This window comes from Manacus candei, unplaced genomic scaffold (genome assembly GCF_025592945.1).
Source record: "Manacus candei isolate 608988 ecotype Guabito, Panama unplaced genomic scaffold, ASM2559294v1 h1tg000060l, whole genome shotgun sequence".
Classification (NCBI taxonomy): Eukaryota; Metazoa; Chordata; class Aves; order Passeriformes; family Pipridae; genus Manacus; species Manacus candei.
Genome location: NW_026138108.1, coordinates 8,782,293 through 8,799,888, shown reverse-complemented (window position 1 = coordinate 8,799,888; position 17,596 = coordinate 8,782,293). Strand labels below are relative to the sequence as shown.

The following is a 17,596-nucleotide window of genomic DNA, read 5'->3' as shown; positions in this document are numbered from 1 at the left end:
CTTTGAATCATTTGTACTATTATGGGGAGAAAATGTAATTATTGTAATCAGCCTTGAGTCTGAGGCCATGTTGTTTTAAAAAAAGGAAAAAAAAAAAAAAAAGAAGGGAGAAGGGAGGGGGAAACCAGATCTGAACAACGAAAATGAACCTTGATAATGGAGCAGCCTTGAATTCCACTTCATTTATCACACTAATGGATGTCAAGATGACCTCAATCAAACATTTTGTTTTCCAGTTTTAAGCAATGGAAAATGCTTTTTTTTTCTCTGGGGGAAAAAAAAAAAAGGAAAGTTATTTAAATTGTTCCTAGTAATTACATTAGAGTAGAAGGTCAAAGTCAATATGAAATAATATCAACCAACCTTTTGATGAGTCTAGTCCAGGCTTTTTGCTGGCACAGTTTACATATCTCTATAATCCTAGTGCAAACCTCATGTTTCTCTTTCCTTATTCCTTATGTTTTTATACTTAAATAGAAATTGCATTTTGTGGTGTTTTTATTATTTTTCATTTGGAAGCCCAGTAGTACTTCATCTAATACTTTTAAGTAAATGATCATGTGGTTTAAACACCACTTTCCTGACTAGCATATTTCAGGATTGGGAATAGCTGTAAAAAAGGCAGAGAAATCTGAATAAAAAGAAGTTTATGACAGCAGCACTTCATGAAAATGTCTCAATTCACCTAGGCCAATCTTGTGAGGCACATCAAATGGGACCTGGGGTAGGTCCTGGGCAAAACACTGTGAACATGGGCCCTGTATCCAGATGGCATGGCAGGATGTGTTGATGAGGGAAGAGCAGTAAATGTTGTCTGCCTTGGCTTCAGCAAGGCTTTTGACACTTGTCTCCCATAACATCCTCGTAGGTAAGCTCAGGAAATGTGGGTGAGATGAATGGACAGTGAGGTGGATCAAGTACTGGCTGAATGACAGAGCTCAGAGGGTCATGATCAGAGGAATAGAATCCAGTTGGAGGCCTGTAGTCAGTGGCACTCCCCAGGGATCACAACTGGGTCCAGTCTTACTCAACTTGTTTAGCAACATGGATGTAGGGATAGAATGTGCTCTCAGCAAGTTTGCTGATGATACAAAGCTGGGGAGAGTGGCTGATACACCTGAAGGCTGTGCTGCCATTCAGCGGGACCTTGACAGGCTGGAGACTTGGGTGGAGAGAAACCAGAAGTTCAGCAAGGGCAAGTGTAGGGTCCTGCACCTGGGGAGGAATAACCCCAAGCACCAGCACAGGTTGGGGGATGACTGACTAGAGAACAGCTCTGCTGAGAAGGACCCGAGACTCTTGGTGGATGACAAGTTGACTATGAGCCAGCAGTGTGCCTTTGTATCCAGGAAGGCCAATGGTATCCTGGGGTGCATTGGGAAGAGAGTGGCCAGCAGGTTGAGAGAAGGGATCCCCCCCCCTCTACTCAGCCCTAGTGAGGCCACATTTGGAGTACTGTGTCCAGTTCTGGGCTCCTCAGTGCAAGAAAGACAAGGAGCTGCTGGAGAGGGTCCAGAGGATGGGCACAAAGATGATTAGAGGTCCGGAGCATCTCTTTTATGAGGGAGCTGGGCATGTTCAGTCTACAGGAAAGAAGACTGAGAGGGGATCTCATTAATGCATATAAATATCTCAAAGATGGTGCCAAGAGGATGGGCCAGACTCTTTTCAGTGGTGCCCAGCAACCAGACAAGGAGCAGTGGCCATAAACTAAAACACACGAAGTTTCACCTCAACACAAGGAAGAACTTTACATTGAGGGTAGCAGAGGACTGGAATGAAATAGGCTGCCCAGGAAAGTCATGGAGTCTCCCTCCCTGGAGACATCCAGAATCCACCTGAACACATTCCTGTGTCATCTGTTCTAGATGACCTTGCTTTCGCAGGGAGGTTGGACTGGATGATCTCTAGAGGTCCCTTCTCACCCTAGCAACTCTGTAATTTGAATATTTCAGTTCAGTAATATCTCTACAATGGACAAGAGCATCCAGATACCTGCACTTCTCCTCCCCATGACTGGTAAAACTGTTGGCTGGATCCAAATTTATCCAGGGCCCAGAGCTGCCTCTGCTGGCTTGTCATCTTCTGGATAGTTCTGGAAGTTGTGTGAAAGTGTCAGTCTCTCCCTCAGAAGTGATGTGACAAGCTGGTTTTTTTATGCTGCTGTGCAAGTGTAGTCCATAATTTGCACCAGTGTCACCTGTAGCAGTCCAGACACCCAATGGATGTATTTTGACTCATTTAATTCGGCAGACCAGCACCTCTGTGGATCCCCAAAGTATCTGGATTTTTAATGCTGGAACTTAAAAAAGTGCTTATGTTAGTGTCTTTGGACAGCAAAAATACCATGGTTTATTTAAAAGACATCTTTCTTCTTTAGAAAAAGATATGATGCAGTAAATGATTTGTAAGCAATTTGCTACAACCCTCCCACCACAGGAAGAGCATCACATGACAGAACACTGCAGGCTCACTTCACTGTGAAGCTCTTGGAGCAGTCTGTGCCAAATAAACTTCTTTGAAACAGTCACAAATCATCCATATGGTAAAATATCACCTCACCTCTCTTCGCCAGTAACTCAGTGTTTAGAAAAATACTTTGCAAAAAATAGTGAACCATGGATGTCAGGCCATGGAAGGGGCCCTCCTGCAGGATGTGCAGAGCCCAGCTTGCCCAGGTCCCCTGCCCTCCCCAGTTGGGCAGAAAGTATCTGCATGGCAGAAAAGAGCAGGAGCCAACAGGTAAGAAGAGAGGAAAGATGTGCAATACCTAAGAGGATGTATAAGAAAGGCAGGGCACAGACCTCAGTGTCTTTCGTGGGAATAACAGTGCAGTGTGTAGCAACCTCAGGCTAAAAGACAGACCAGTGAATCATAATAGGGGAAAAAAAAAAGTGTGGACATATTTAAGTTAAGCTTTTAAGAATAAATAAATCTGTAGAATGGGATATAAATCAGCTGCCTCCTTCCCCCTCCCTTCCTTCCCCGCCCCCAAACACTCGCTAAAGCGATTGGAAACATTTGGGTCTGAAAAAAAAAGGGAAAGCTATAAGTGCTTTTTCTTTCTTTTTTTTGCCAAATCATGCAGAAGATGCTGGCAGCTGCAAAGATTCAATTATACACAATGCAAAAAATAATTTAAAAAAATAATGGCACTTGAAAAAAAATTGCCTCTCCAGAAATTGCGTGGAACAATAAATCTGTTAATTAGCTAATTAATATTCAATTGGGGTCAGTGGGCTTAATAGAACCTTTTTCTGAGACCCAAGAAATTTTCCAATCACAATGTTAAGTCTGCCCACTTTCATTATCATCTAAGCACAGGCAGCCCTTATCAGGCCGCCAGACGCCCGGGAACAATGCGGCACCATTATCGTGCCGGCGCAGCGGGTGCGGGTACCACAGTCGGATGTTGCAGGCTGTGAAGTAAAAATGCTTGAGCATTTAGGGTAATTGATATATGGGTTCTGCTGTATTGTTTAGGGCTGTTTGTTTGCTCTACTGGTATTTAAGGCAGCGGAGCATCAGAAGATTGATTTTCATTGGTTCCCATTTTTTTTTGTTTTTTCCTTTTTTAAGGGAATCGATGACAAGTTGTCAGTGCAGGACCCTGACCAATAGCATCTGGCAAGTCCCCCCCATGGCACAAGGGCTGCTGTTGGCCAGGCAAGCACGGGGCAGTGTGCCTTCCACCAAATCTTGCGTGGCAGAGATGCTGCAGCAATGCTCACCTCTGTGGGACGGACATTAAAACCCACATCACTATAAAAATAGGACACATTTAAACCAGCATTGCTATAAAAAATGACAAAGTGCAAGATCTATGTTATGAATGGTGGTAGCTGCTTTTATTTATTTTTCCAAGGGTCTGCAGTTTTCTGCTGTAAGGCCTGCTGTACTTTTCTTCCCTCGATATCAAAATATGGAAGCGAGTCTGTTGGCTTTGGGTCTCCCCACTGCCCCCCAGGTTAGGAGAAGGCTGTAAATTACAACTTTTAGAGTTCACTGGACTGAATACCATTGTTTATGGTATTCCACAACATTTCATAGAGCAGTTTGTGATTGAAATTACATCTGTTGTTTAGCTGGCAGTAAATCCTCCAGGTTAGCTTAGAAAGGCCATCTAGGTCCAAGCAGTTTGACACAGACTCCTTAAATCACCGTCCCAGGCCCCTGGCATGCACCACACTCTTGTGATGATTAGGTTGTAAATGAAAAATACAGTTGGAGTTACCTCTACAGAAAGGGGACTTGATCTACAGGACCTATCTGCCCCTCCACTTCTTCACCAAGCTTCATCTCCACACGCTATTGCAAGTGACACCAAAGAGGGTGAAAATTGCCTGGATACTTTGCAGCTTAAAGTTTCTCAAAAAACTTGTCTGTCAAGGAGCAATTCTGCTTTCCCCTCTTGGCATGGGTCCCTCACCAGCCCTACATTTTTTTGAGAAATGGTCTCGGAGAGCTGAAAAAAAAGAGATTTTTCACTGGAAATTTGGAGACTGGGAAATCCTTTTTCTTTCCATCTTTCTACTTCTCGCAAAGGATCCCTGTAACCAATATTCAGGGCAGAATATAATTACCTAAAAAGAAAAACTGAGAGTTTTGCAAGTATTTCCCAGGTGATGTAGCTGTTGGTTATTTGTGTACTTGACTTGAAACTAGAGACTCTGAGTTATGGATGGCTTATCCCCGAATCTGCTGGAAAAGAACATTTCCAGTGATTTCTTGCCAGTGCAGCTATAGGTTAAATGGTTTACAGGTGTGGGCCTTCCATGGTGGTGGCTCCCCTGTCTTGTGCAACCCAAGGAAGTTTTCTCTTGGCACTCTCAGGAGGACAGGGGTGTTTGTTGGACGGGATTTCTGGAGGAGATGGGAAGGTGCTGCACATGAGGGGACGCCAAGAGCCCTTCCCAGCCATCAGCAAATGCTTGTGCTTTCCCTTTAGTCTTGCTGTGGTTTTTCTGCTTAGCTTTTTGAGACCAACTTCACAGTACTCACAGACTTTATTTTAGGGGCATGGGCTGGGGAGGGGGAAATCAATTTTTTTCTTTCTCCTTCAACTTTCTTGCAAGTCACTGCACTTTCATATTTATTTCCCGGGTAGCCTCTGTGCAATTATTCTGATTAGATCCCTCTTGCCACTTCTCTGCTATAGCGCGCTTACCCTAAACCTTAAAAAGAAAATAAAAGCTGTTATTTCCTATTTTCATAAATGAAAAGATGTTTCAAGTATTGCGAGACACTGAAAGAAATTCTGCAGTTTGAAGATACTTCAACTTAACTACTAATTGCAGGGGACCAGTGGGCGTAATTTTGGCACTATATTAGCTTTGCCACTCCATGAATAATTTGCATACAAAATGCTTTATTTTGGCAATCTATTAAAGAGCTATACAGTATTTGTGGCTTATCGCATTCACGCAGGAAGCAGGATCCTTGGCCATCTCGTTAAATTCTGTTGATGCATAACAATTTAAAGCATGGCACAAGCTGGTATGACATTTAAAGATGCCTTCACTTAATTATATTACACAAATATTGGGTTGTTTATCCTTGGGAATAAAGTCTTTTTGAAGTCAAAGTTGGCATGCGTATAAAGGAGTGAATTTTAACTGATCCCTCAAGTGGGCCTCCTAGCTGCAAATTGGGGTTCTTGCATTTTTTAAATTATTTGTGATAAGAAGTATTACACTTTGAATACAGCCACTGGAGTTTGTTTGGTACTCCCTCCCTTCCTCTCCCCTAATGGAAAATACTGTCTTTAGCAATAAATCGGCACATGAAACCAGAGGGGTAAGTGGAGGCTGGGGTGAGAAATGGGACAAACAGTGGCAGTTGTAACAGTTTGTGGCTGCAAAAAATCCTCACTTTGGTCTTAAACAGCAAGAAAAAGATCATGTAAGAGTGTATACAGACTGTTTGCATAGAAGCGATGGGGAAATGAAGGTAAAAGAAAAATCAATGCTTTTTTTTTTTTTTTTAATCTCCAAAAGGATAATCAGCATGAAACAAACACTGGAGTTTGGGTTTCTCTGTAGATAATAAATTGAAAGGCTGCAAATGTAAAATTCATATTGTTCACTTTAGTGGGGTGATCACATTTTCTTCAGTGGTAAAGATACTTTTATATAAATATATCACGTGCAGAAGCTGAAGGGAAGAAGACTCAGAGGAGGCTGGGCAGAGGGGTCTCCAGGCAAGTAAAAGGGAGAGATCCTACATGAGGAAAATGAAACCATTCTTTTGCCAATGTTGCGAGGAAAGTGTGATCTTTTTGTTCTGTAGATGGTGTTAATAATAGAGAATTAATCAAATTTTGGTTCACTGGAGAATAAAAGAGAAGATTGATGTGTGACCAAAACTCTGCATTGGAGAAGGAGCCTTCCTCTATTTCCTGCCCCACTTTGACCAGGGAAAAACTAAGGCAAAACCCAACAAACTACTGAACAATCCTGCCTATCCTTGCTCATAAGTGAATAGGATGAGCTCCAGGTATGGACAGACCATCATGTAGAGGGTCACTGCACATCAGTTGAGCTACGTTGAATGGCTGCCCATCCCTTTCTAGATTTATTTTAGAAGCAAAATGTGGTGGCTTGAAATGACTTTATGTTTGTTGGGCTGGGTAATCAGAAACATTCAATTCACCCAGTTCTCATGTAGTGTAGGAAAACATATGGTATTTCACTCTCACCAAAACCAATCACAGAGAAAGCAGTCACTAAACCCAGCTTGGAGTGCTTGTCTGGGTAGTTGTAACTAATATTTTTTGTCTTTGGTTTAACTGAGATACTCTCATAGAAAAATTAACTTTATAGCCCATTTCTTAACATACTCAGCTATTTAGAGGAGGTTCAAAAATGGTACATATATATATGTTAATTTTAATTCTGTTCTTTCTCTTACTCAGCTGTAAATCTGCTGGCTGCAGCTCTGAGCTGGGGTTCACCCAGGAACTTCTTTGCCCCTAAAGTCTCAAAAAGCTGGAAAGAAGGGCTAGTCCTGGCATGGTGGCCTCATCTCCTTCTTACTTGCCCTTTGCAAAGTTGTACTGCTGTGAATAAGTATCTTGAAAATCACTCAGGCCAGTGGGAATTGGCACTGGAGGCAGAGCTGCTCCTTTTGTTCAAGGAGAAGTTTGGGTCCTCGATCTACTTTTGGCTTTGTTGTGTGTCCTTCCTATAATTAATTAACTAATGAGCTGATATGAAGTAATTTTATATATCTTGGACTATTGATAAAATCAGTGTTGAGTATATTAGCAATTAGGAAACTAAGAGGTTGGTAGGAATCCTTACGTCCAATTAAGTACTCTGATTTAAATTACTGTCCTCCCATTACCCTCTCTTTCGATCTATAAACTGTCCCTTGCTGAAGATGGATGTGTATAGATGCACTCCTGGAGAAGCTATGCCACGTCTTGGACTATCTGCCAGTGCAGTGGGATGGATCCGTGCACTGGCACTACAACCCAAGCCCCAGCCAGGCACTCAGACAGACGGAGGCGCCTGAACGTCTTCAAACATACAAGCCTCCTTAGCCTAAATCCCATTGGGTGTTGGGAAGGTTTAAGACCCCAGCTTTGTCCTCAGATCACTCCATGAGTGCTGGCACATCTTATCACTACTGGTCCCCATGGCCAAAAGTGATGGGATGTGTTCCCGAAATGGGCAGACATGGAGAAGGGTCTGAGTCTCTCTGGTGTCCCTGAGTGGTGCAGCCCCACTGAGGTGGCCTGACAGCCAGTGTGGGACTGGCCCAGGGTGCTCTGTAAATTAGTTAGGCACATCAACAGCTTTTCAAATCTGGCCTTACAGCTTTGGTCCTCAAAGTGTCATGGAACCAGCCTTTAACTGGTTATGGCATTTCCAATGACTAAGCACAGGTGAGCAACTCCCACTGGTGTAACATTTTATGGGGAGTTGGGCATTACCTAGTTTTAAGGGTCTGCACCAATGGACTGGCTCAAGTTACTGTCTGAAAGTACGTAAGTCTTCCCTATAAACTGCCAGAGGACTCATCTGTTACTAAAAGGAAAAGGTAGTAATTTGTAGTCCTTCTAAGTAGAAAAAAAAAAGGGTGGGGGTTTGCACAGAAATATTCTTATGTATCAGAGAGGAAAAGTCTGCTTAAAGCACTGCTTTGTAGCCATGCAGTCAGATCTCCTCCTGCAACTGTTTCTGACACAAATTAAACAGCATTCAGACCTACCCTGGTAAACAGCATATTCTTTACTTGTTTTACCAAGTGCAGCCCTAATTTTTATCTTATACTTTCTATTTGTTGTGAGATTTGGTTGAATAAATTCTAGCTCCGTAATAAACATCTCTCGGAGTTAATGGACCAGCAGAGAGTCTGCTGAGCTCCAAGCTGCACCAGCGATGCCAGTGACTCCCAGAGAATTATTTGCAGGTGCAGGCACTTGGCAGTGTCGGGGTTTGCCAAACGCAAGCAGTAATGACTGGCATAAAAATTTTGGCTGGTGTGTTAGATAAGCTGGGCATGCTGCAAAGCTGCAAAGCCATGGCTCACAGATCTCCTGCCCCCAGTTCAGCAGCAGTTCCACCAGATATCTGTCTGCCATCAGGAGAAGAGCCTTGTTGCTGTAGTTGTAACACAGGCTGTGGCACAATGTGATGCTCTGTTGCACAACCTCTAAGGACGTAACGGGGATGATATGGAGGAAAGTGAAGAAAACCTGTACCATCAGTTCATACTCATTAATAACTGGGATTTTTTTCACTTTCTTTAATTTCTCTTTCTTAACTTTTTTTTTTCTTTTTTTTTCTTCGCTTTTCTTTATTTAAAGTTAACTAATGTAAAATTGACAGCACCGATTTTCATAGCTACATCAATTTTTAGTTGCAACAAGTTAGGAAACAGAAGATGTGTGCACACTGTCATCATTTGTCCCTGCTAAGTGAGCCTACAGTCCCAGCCCTCACAGCCATACCTACCCAAAAGGCAGGTGCCCAGCCTTCCAGGTTTTCTGTGGGTGTTGTATCAGGCACACCCAGCCTTGGTCCTTGCAGGATCAGCCAACTGCTTTTTCTCCGAAGATTTTTCGATGTGTAGCTAGCTTGAGAGTGGGCTGTGCTGGTGGCAAGGATCAGAGCTGAAGGGAGTGGGTAGGACAGGCAGGAAGTGCTGGGATGGGGGCCCAGGTGGGAGGACACACACAGGGTGAGTACCAACCCACGTGGCTGAGCTGATCTTGCATTCTTCAGGGGCTTTTTAATTTCAGTGGGCGAAGCCTGATTTGCAGATAAAATTTGGGCCTTTGGGCTAATTTTATTTAATCTTACAAGATCTCCTGAGAGATTTTTAATGGGAACTCTGTATTAACTGTCCCTACAGCTTCACATCCAAAGATTATTTAAACTTGAACGTCTTCTCAGCCTGCCATTGAAAATCATAAACTATCACTTTTACCCTTTTTGCCAAGCCCTTGATTCTTCCTTTGTCCCTGTGCTGTTGTAGCCCCAGTGGCTCTCTGAGAGGCTATCTCCTCCTCTTAGAGTTTCTGACAGTGGGATTTTCTAAAACAAGACATACTCGTGTCATTCTTCTTTTCCTCATCTGTAGGAACCGTCTGTCAGTAGTAGCAATACTGGTGAGCCCAGAGTTTTCAGCTAAGCTTTAAACATATAAAATGGGGACTATAGCTGAAGCCCAGGTAGCAATTGGAAGAGGCCAACCAAGCAGAAATAAAAGACACAGAGGGGTTGAATGACTTCAGTAAAGACACATGGAAAGTGAGCAACTGCCCCAGAAGTAACAAGTCCCATGAGACCTTGGTTAATGTTCTGCTCTTTGATCTGCCTGTCTTTTGGTGACTAATCCTACCTGGCACTGAGGGATGGATGTGCTGTATGGAGTTGGGCTGTCCATGGATTTCTTGCATGAGAAGAATGGCATTTGAATCACACCCTAGAATAATCTTCACTTGAGCTTATGTGTGAGGTGCACGTGCCTTCAAAGGTGTAGGGCTTTACTTCTGAAAATTACCTTGGTGATAATGGATGACTACAAACACCCTCTCAGTATTATTTATCTAGTTTGCTTCCAACCCCATTTTTTTTTCTTTTTTTTTTTGTAGGGGTGTTGGGGTGTTCTTCTGGGTTCTGGTTGAAGTTTTATGGTCTGTGCATTTGCATGCTGTCAGGTGTGGGCATGAGAAATGCTTTACCCTTGACACTTGGCTGTTTCTCTCATGTGACAAAAACGTGCCGTGCTCTTTTTGCTGGTTCTGATGCCCCACACTCCACATGTACTTGGCCTGTTTGGTGCTTTAGCATTAAATCATTGTTGTCCACACGTACAGGGTAACATCTCTGGGTAAAATGATCTGTATTGGCATTGCTTGCACTCAATGACAGCATTTGGTTCAAGCACTGAATTAAATCCCAAGTGGATATAAACCAAGGTGGCTCTGCTGACGTGCAGTTCTCAAGCCCTGCCTAGCCATCTTCTTACCCACCAGTGCAGAGTCATGCCATGGTCTCCATGAGGCTGGTTGAAGCACTGCTGGGTCAGAAATCAGTATAATTGATGATTTCCTTCTTCCTAACATGATGGGTATCAGCCACAGGACATGAGCTCCTGTTTGATTAGCTCTTAGTGTTGACCTGTCCTACTCATATGATGCACAGTTTAATATGTGGAATGTTATATTTGAAAATTTATTTTTTAAATACCGTATTTATGTGGGGTTTTTTTCGTAAAGTCTAAGCAATAAATTAAAAGGGATAAATAGTGGGTAGATATGCCACAATACACATTAATTTCTCGATGTTTTTATCATGTATGTAATTCAAAGTACCATAACCAGTTACTTCATCATCATCATTATCACTGAGAATTAAAACTTACATATATAAAATGTTATTATGCAACACCTTCATTTTCTTCTGCTATCTTAGTTAGCTCCATTATCACAAATGAGATACACTCCCTTCTACCAGCACCCACCAACGAAATGGTGTTCCCATGTAGTATGGGACAGGGTTCAGCACCACCTAGGAGGGATGCAAATGATATAACGTGTGTGCTTGTAAGGCTGTAAAGAGCATTGAGGTGCTGTTGTTACAGTAAATGAGATTGCTGTTGACATGGCTTCCCACGAATTCTTATGATTTGCAAAAGATGATGTTGAACAGCCAATTATGTTTTATTACTGCTGACTATGAAACAAGGATCTAATCTGAATCTCATTGATGCTAATGAACATTTTTACACTGACTTCAAAAGGTGCTGTTGGATCAAGCAGCAAATTATTTTCCTCCAGGGTATTTAAATTTTGATTGTGCCCCACAAAACTAGAATCTCTGGGGTCTAATGAGCAGTGCATAACTCTTGCCCTGTTACAAGGAAAACGTAGAGGCTGACATGGATGAAACAAGGTGGTTCTTTCCTTCTGCCAGCTATTTGACAGTTGCGACAAATTGTCTTCTGCCATGAGGTCCTAGTAGAGACTCAGTTGTTGGTACAGAGGGCAGGGTCAGCAGTATAAACTTTCAGAGCTTCAAAAAAAACTCCAACCACAAGGTGTTTCTATAAAGCACATATTTCTGGCCTACTTGAATCCAGCTGTGTGACTTTCAGGTCAGGAAGAGGAATTACAATACAATCTTAGCTAACTTTTGATTCTCCACAAAAGGTCTTAACAAAATTGGATGAGTTTTATATGAATATGTTAGCAGGGTGTAGAATAACTCTTTGCTTGCCTTCTTCTCACTGAACTGGTAGGTAGCCTTTCTAGTGTGAATAGAGGCCTTTTTTTTTGTAATGAAAGACTTATGAAAATATAATAAGTGAATGGAAAGAGAAGCACAGCAAGTTCTGCATCTTTTCATTGATCTGTTATTTTTAGTAAATCACATGTAATCATAACACAAAATCCTTGAAATATGATGTGACAAAAATAATCAGAAATCAAGCTCAACCTGAAAATTAAAGGCATCGGCTCGCACAGTTCACGAAAGCAAGAACGTATTTTAGACAGTCTAGTTAGCATACTGCAATCTATTTAGCAATGTAGTTAGCATACCACTGCATCTGGTGCAGTGCTCTGTTCCTTATTAATTTTCAATACATTTGTTCACCTGTTTTATACTTCAGATCTGCGGGCTGCTGCCAGATGTGCTATGCCATTTCCTCGGATTGAGTCCAGGGTTTACCGTTCTACTCACCTGATACTGCAACTCTTTCAACACCTGCCCTTGCCCCAGGCAGGGGCAGAGGAGATGGGTGTTAGGAGGGCAGTTTAACATCCAGTGTGAACACATGAGGCGAAAATTAATTATAGCATAGACTATATGTGATAGAAATGAGTTACTGCCTAATTATGTCTCCTGTTTCCATTCAGATGATTTAATGCTTGTTGTGAGCCCTTGGGAATTCAGACACACTTTAAAGTTGTAATGAGTGCTATCATTATTGCTTTTGACAGTCATTGAGGTATAATTATCTGATCATATATTTAAAAAAAAATCAAAACTTGTTATATATGAGTTTTAAACTGGCAAATTACGGAATAGTCACCTTAGGAGCACAACTGCTCCGCTATTTTCTGTAGTGGCACTGCCATCTCCTGGAAAAACCGAAGTTGTGCTTCCAAATTTTTCACCTTGAAAGAAACTTCTCAAGAGCAAGGGAGAGGTTAAGTACAAAAGCCAACAAGCTCTTAAATTTAAAGCTTTAGGAGTTGCTAAGGTGCCCGGTTTCAGCATAGAAAATTTTTCTGTTCTTTGTTATTGCAGGATTGTGCTGAGGAGCAAGAATGGATGTGGTGTTTGGAGTGTTGTGGGCTACTTTTATCAAAAGGAGATGGTAAGAATAACTAGGTGCTCCAGCGGTTTGGTGTTTCTTTACAAAGCGTAAGTTCCCTAAACACATAATGAATTGCCTATCGAGAAATTGCGCACTATCACAGTCTGTTACCCAGAAACAGATGCTTTCTGATTATAGGATTTTAGCAGTAAAGAGGTTTGTATTGCAGTTTTCATCTGAAAGGAGATGGCATTGTATATTTTTGTCTGCTTTCTTGGCCTTTCCTGAGCCACCCTGTGCTAATTAGCACTGACCATCCTACTAACTTACTAAAAAGGGGTTCTGGCTGTGGTTGAAGGATTTCCCCCAACTTCAGACACACCTCTCATGTCTCTAGGTGCTATGCTAATTTTCTTACTCAGATTTTACATTTGTCCATATCCCCAGTTGTCCTCTGCCCCAGTACCAGGTTTTCCACCCAGTTTGGACTTTGGACTGCCATGTGTGACCTTCAACTTGAAGGGGAACTGTAGTAAGAGCCACTCACACTCTTCCCAGGCTCAGCTTCACAGGCTGGGTGCAAGGTCAGATAGAGGATGAAGATGTGGCTCTGCCCACAGTAGAGAGGGACTCTCTGCCTTAGGTCTCTCTTGCAGAAATGAGTAGGAGATGGGCACCCACATCTCATGTGGGGCTGCCCTTCCTCGGGAGACCGGCAGGTGAAGCGCGTTGCTGCCCAGCCGTGTTGCTGCTCAGCTGTGCCATCTCAGGAGCAGGGCTGAAATCCCCCTCCAGCTACTTCACCCCTGCCTTTTCTGTTTGCACAGCTACAGGGCTATGGGAAGAGGGCTCTTGTTCCAGAGAAACAGTTTCTTAAGGCTTCCTCAATTATGGATTTCCATTCAACTACAAAAGATTAAATCCTTCCTCACTTGCTTTTTTCACATCACCTATGAGACCATGCACTTTATACCACACCCTCCAAATTAGAATACAATTCTAAGTACTTTTGAATTTACCAGGCCTTGTTTTCAGGCCTGGTATTTCATATGAAATATTTTCATATTTTCAGTCCAAACCAAGTGAGTTTTTTACCCAAATTCCATTTACAATTGCTGTCTCTCTGCTAGGTAGGAGCTATGGGTGAACTATTCATGTTTTATTATCCTCACTCTGCTGTAATGGTGGCCCATCACTCCTACACCTGCCTCAGCTGGGCCCATTCCCATCTCTGCAGTGCTGGAATACAGGTATGTTGGATGCTCAGTCAGCCAGCCACACACAGCTCCAAATGAACAGTTCCCTCTCCCATCACACTCTGTATGCTGCAGGGATGCTGACCTCAGAGACATCCAAAAATTGGATTCACATTTTTTTTTTCTGCCTGTGATGCATGTAAGATATCAAAGCTGCTGCAGAGGAAGTTGCTATCACTTGGTTGCCCAGCCTGTTCATTTCTTACTGTGCATAGTGTTGAATTGCTCTATGAAATAATCCTCTGGATAGTAGGATTGTGGAAAGTGGCACCCACTCCCTTGACTATGGTCAAAGCAGAAGTAATGTCTGATCTGTTGAGGATTTTCCATGTATTAGAAACATTTAATCTGCTCTGCAAGATTTTTATATCATACCTTGTCATAGACCTTTTTCTTATAACAGAGAGGTTTCCTCTTAGGCAAGAAAACTTTTCCTGTGGTATTGTGGGATATGTTCATGCCAAGTCGATTACTTGGTAGTCTCTTCCTACAACTGCACCACTGACAGATGAGGAACATTTGCACGTCTGCAAAAGAGAGGCAACAGACTCTTTTTCCTCCCTGAACACATTTATTCCCTTCAGCCAGCAATACTTTTCTCTCAGGCTTAGAGCAATGTTTGATATTACTTTCACAATGAGCCTATCTGGAGACAACATCAGCAATGCAGAGTTTTTACCCAAGACAGATTGTGAAACCAAATTGCTTCTGTTTTTCTAAGTATTCAGATGGGCATCTGCCAAGATTCCTCAGTCATGAGATACTGCGAGTATAGTTCGAACTGGCCTCGTAAATACGGACAGGAATTCCTACAGCACTCCAGAAATTTATTTCTGAAGAGCTCAGATTTTTCTAGCAAGTCATTATCCTCTCAGTTATTCTGTACTGAGTAGCCAACAGTGGCCTCAAAGCAAAAACACAAAACAGAAGCGTTCTCAGCATCTTTTTTTTTTTCATACGGCAAATGTTTTTAATAAGCTGAAAGCTACTGTTTGAGACCACCTGCAGTTCTCAGATGAAGCTCGAGGCTTCCTTGGTACTTCTGATGCTGTTTTGAACTTACACACTCATTTTATGATCAGCTTTTCCTGGTGCCTGTTTTCAACAGAAATGCTTGTTTTAATCAGTGCTAATTTCACTCCAAAAGTAATGATTTTTTTCGCAGTACAAAAATGGCTCTCTTAGAATCCTCTTTTCTATCAAGTGTGCTACGTAAAGTTTGATGCTGTAACATAACGTTTCAATCACAGCATCACCTCCATCCTCCTTTTCCTCAGGAACTCTGCGGGCACTGCTGCTTCACATCATGCTCAACAGAACTAGATACACATTTATTCACCCTGACCCAAAAATTAGTACAGTAATACAACCTGTTCTCTTTGTTCATTAGCCAATTGCCTGCCTGAGGGGGCTACGAGAGGGCTGAGCTCAGCAGAAACTCTGGGCACAAAGAAAAGCTTCCTGTGGAAAATGTAAGTCTGGTGCTTCTGGTCTGTCAGCTCCAGCAGACTCCCCAGGTGCAGGAGTTGGGCAGACATGAGAGGCACAGAGAGCATTCATGGAGACACAGGCACAGATTTTCTGCCACAGCCATCCTGCAAGGGGCTCTTGCTGCAGCAGACACCAGGCTGTGGGGCTGAAACCTAAAAGACCCTTCTGGCAACTGGATCGTTCCCCAGCTGACACTGAGATCAGCTGAATACAGGTACTTCAAAATCTCTGCACCAGGTGATGATTTGGCCCATTCTATGTAATCTGTATTTTTTTTAAGCTTTTTTTTTTTAGGAAACGCTGTGTAGCTGTAGATGATCATCCTTCTTAGAAAACAATGATTTATTCCTCTATGAAATATCTCTCTTTGTTTTTAGTCATGTGAGAACAAAATATCGGCAACTTGAGCCTACAAAACAGTTGATTGATTTTCTTTGAAAGTCTTTCTCTCTTGCCTGGCTTCCAGTAAAGCGAAGGCCCTGAAAGGCACAGTAGCTTTATAGCAGACATAAATGTTTATGTCAGAGGTACCTGAAGGTAGCCACACGAATCCACTTTTCCAGTCCCTTTCTCACACAACTCCCAACTTTTCCATGGCCTTTTCTCCTTGGCTTTCCACAGTAAAAGATACCCCCCTACAAGTAGCATTTGGGTCTGGCAATGTGGACCCAAAATAATTTTCCCCTGTTGAACACTGACAGTCCTGCCAGTCACAGTGTGCACGGAATGTGCCTCTAGAGACCACACCAGAAATGTTGACCCCAATTATAAACCCAGGAGATAATCCAGATTGCCTCTGTACTGGAGTTCTGTTGATGTCAGTGAGAATTTATGGTGCCTCCCAAACATGCTGGGGTCCATCCAGGTGCACCTCTCAAAGACAGCAGGGCTCATCCTACATGTGGCTGTGCCTACAGCCACCAACAGAGCCAGGCTTTGGGAGGTTGGCACCTTTCCCCACACAGCATCTTCTCTAAGGGATGCTTTGCATCATAGTCAGCATGACAAACACCCCCTAAATTATCTGTAGCTGAGCCACAATGAATTCAGGATGAGGAACTTTTATTTCTAAGTAAAGTGAAAGTTTTGCCTGGTAATGGATAAAATTGTAGTTTAACTGGCCCTAAAGGTGGCTGGCATGTAGTTAAGAGGCCATGTTCTCTAGTTCCTACTGTACTAAATGCATCCTCTAGCTGAAAGAAAACAGTGATTATCAGAAAGTCAATTGTCATTCTGCCTCTTTAGAAAAATTCCCATTAAAGATAAAGCCAATTTTAATTAGATTAAGTATCCAATTACTGTAATTACATTTTTTAAAAATTCACATCATGAGGATGACCCTTTTAAAAAGGGTTACAAGAATAATTAGTGTATTCATATTAACCAAAATGTATTGGATAATATTTATACCCAGAAGGCAAAGTACATTACACATATTTCACCTTTGGGGAAAGCTTGCAAATGTTTTGGCAGTGGTATGAATATTTATAGGGAAGAGCGTGCTTTAGCAAGATTATATGAGAAAGCATTTATATGCTCACAAATTTTTACCCAAGGGTAAAGTATACATAAAATGTAGTGCAGAGATTATGGATATGCAAAGTACGATTTAAGCACGGAATTTATATCAGTTTGTTTAATTAATTGGAGCAGAATACTACTTCCCTTATTTATTTTTTTTGGTGACAGAAGGGCCCACAGAATTCCTCTGAACTTTCTTTCTGCTGATCAACGACACCAAGAAAGATGCAGAGAAAGGGTCTTTCCCCTGCAAGGCATCACCTTGTCCATAGGTTAAGCCATCCCCTTTAATAATGTGTTCCTCATCTCATTGTGTAAGTGATCCCATCTGCTACCTTAAGTTACCTGAACAACTCACCATGGAGCTGGAAAACATGCAGGTAGCCTCTAGTCAACACCACTCATTTAGGGGCAAATCCTCCAGCTCTCAGCAAGGAGAAGACTTGAAGATATGCCAAACAGGTTTGGCAAGAAAGAAGACAAGAAACCACATCCATGTTCCAGGCTACCCACAGAAGGCACAGAGGATGTGACCCATTTTTGTTTCTTAGGTA

The 17,596-nt window shown here is 42.3% G+C and overlaps 1 protein-coding gene across 3 annotated transcripts in view; it reads left to right on the top strand.

Moving 5' to 3' along the window:
• Positions 1-15,568, top strand: part of LMO1 (LIM domain only 1) — a 96,684-nt gene extending 81,116 nt beyond the window's left edge. For 2 of the 3 annotated variants that reach the window (XM_051804262.1, XM_051804261.1), the window contains 2 exons: positions 12,765-12,834; positions 15,421-15,566. In XM_051804262.1, coding sequence (XP_051660222.1) covers positions 12,765-12,834; positions 15,421-15,506 — 156 coding nt within the window. In that variant the 3' untranslated portion in view covers positions 15,507-15,566. Of the gene's footprint in view, positions 1-12,764; positions 12,835-15,420 lie in introns of all 3 variants that reach the window. The other variant, XM_051804264.1, reaches the window with a different exon arrangement.
• Positions 15,569-17,596: the final 2,028 nt, after the last annotated feature.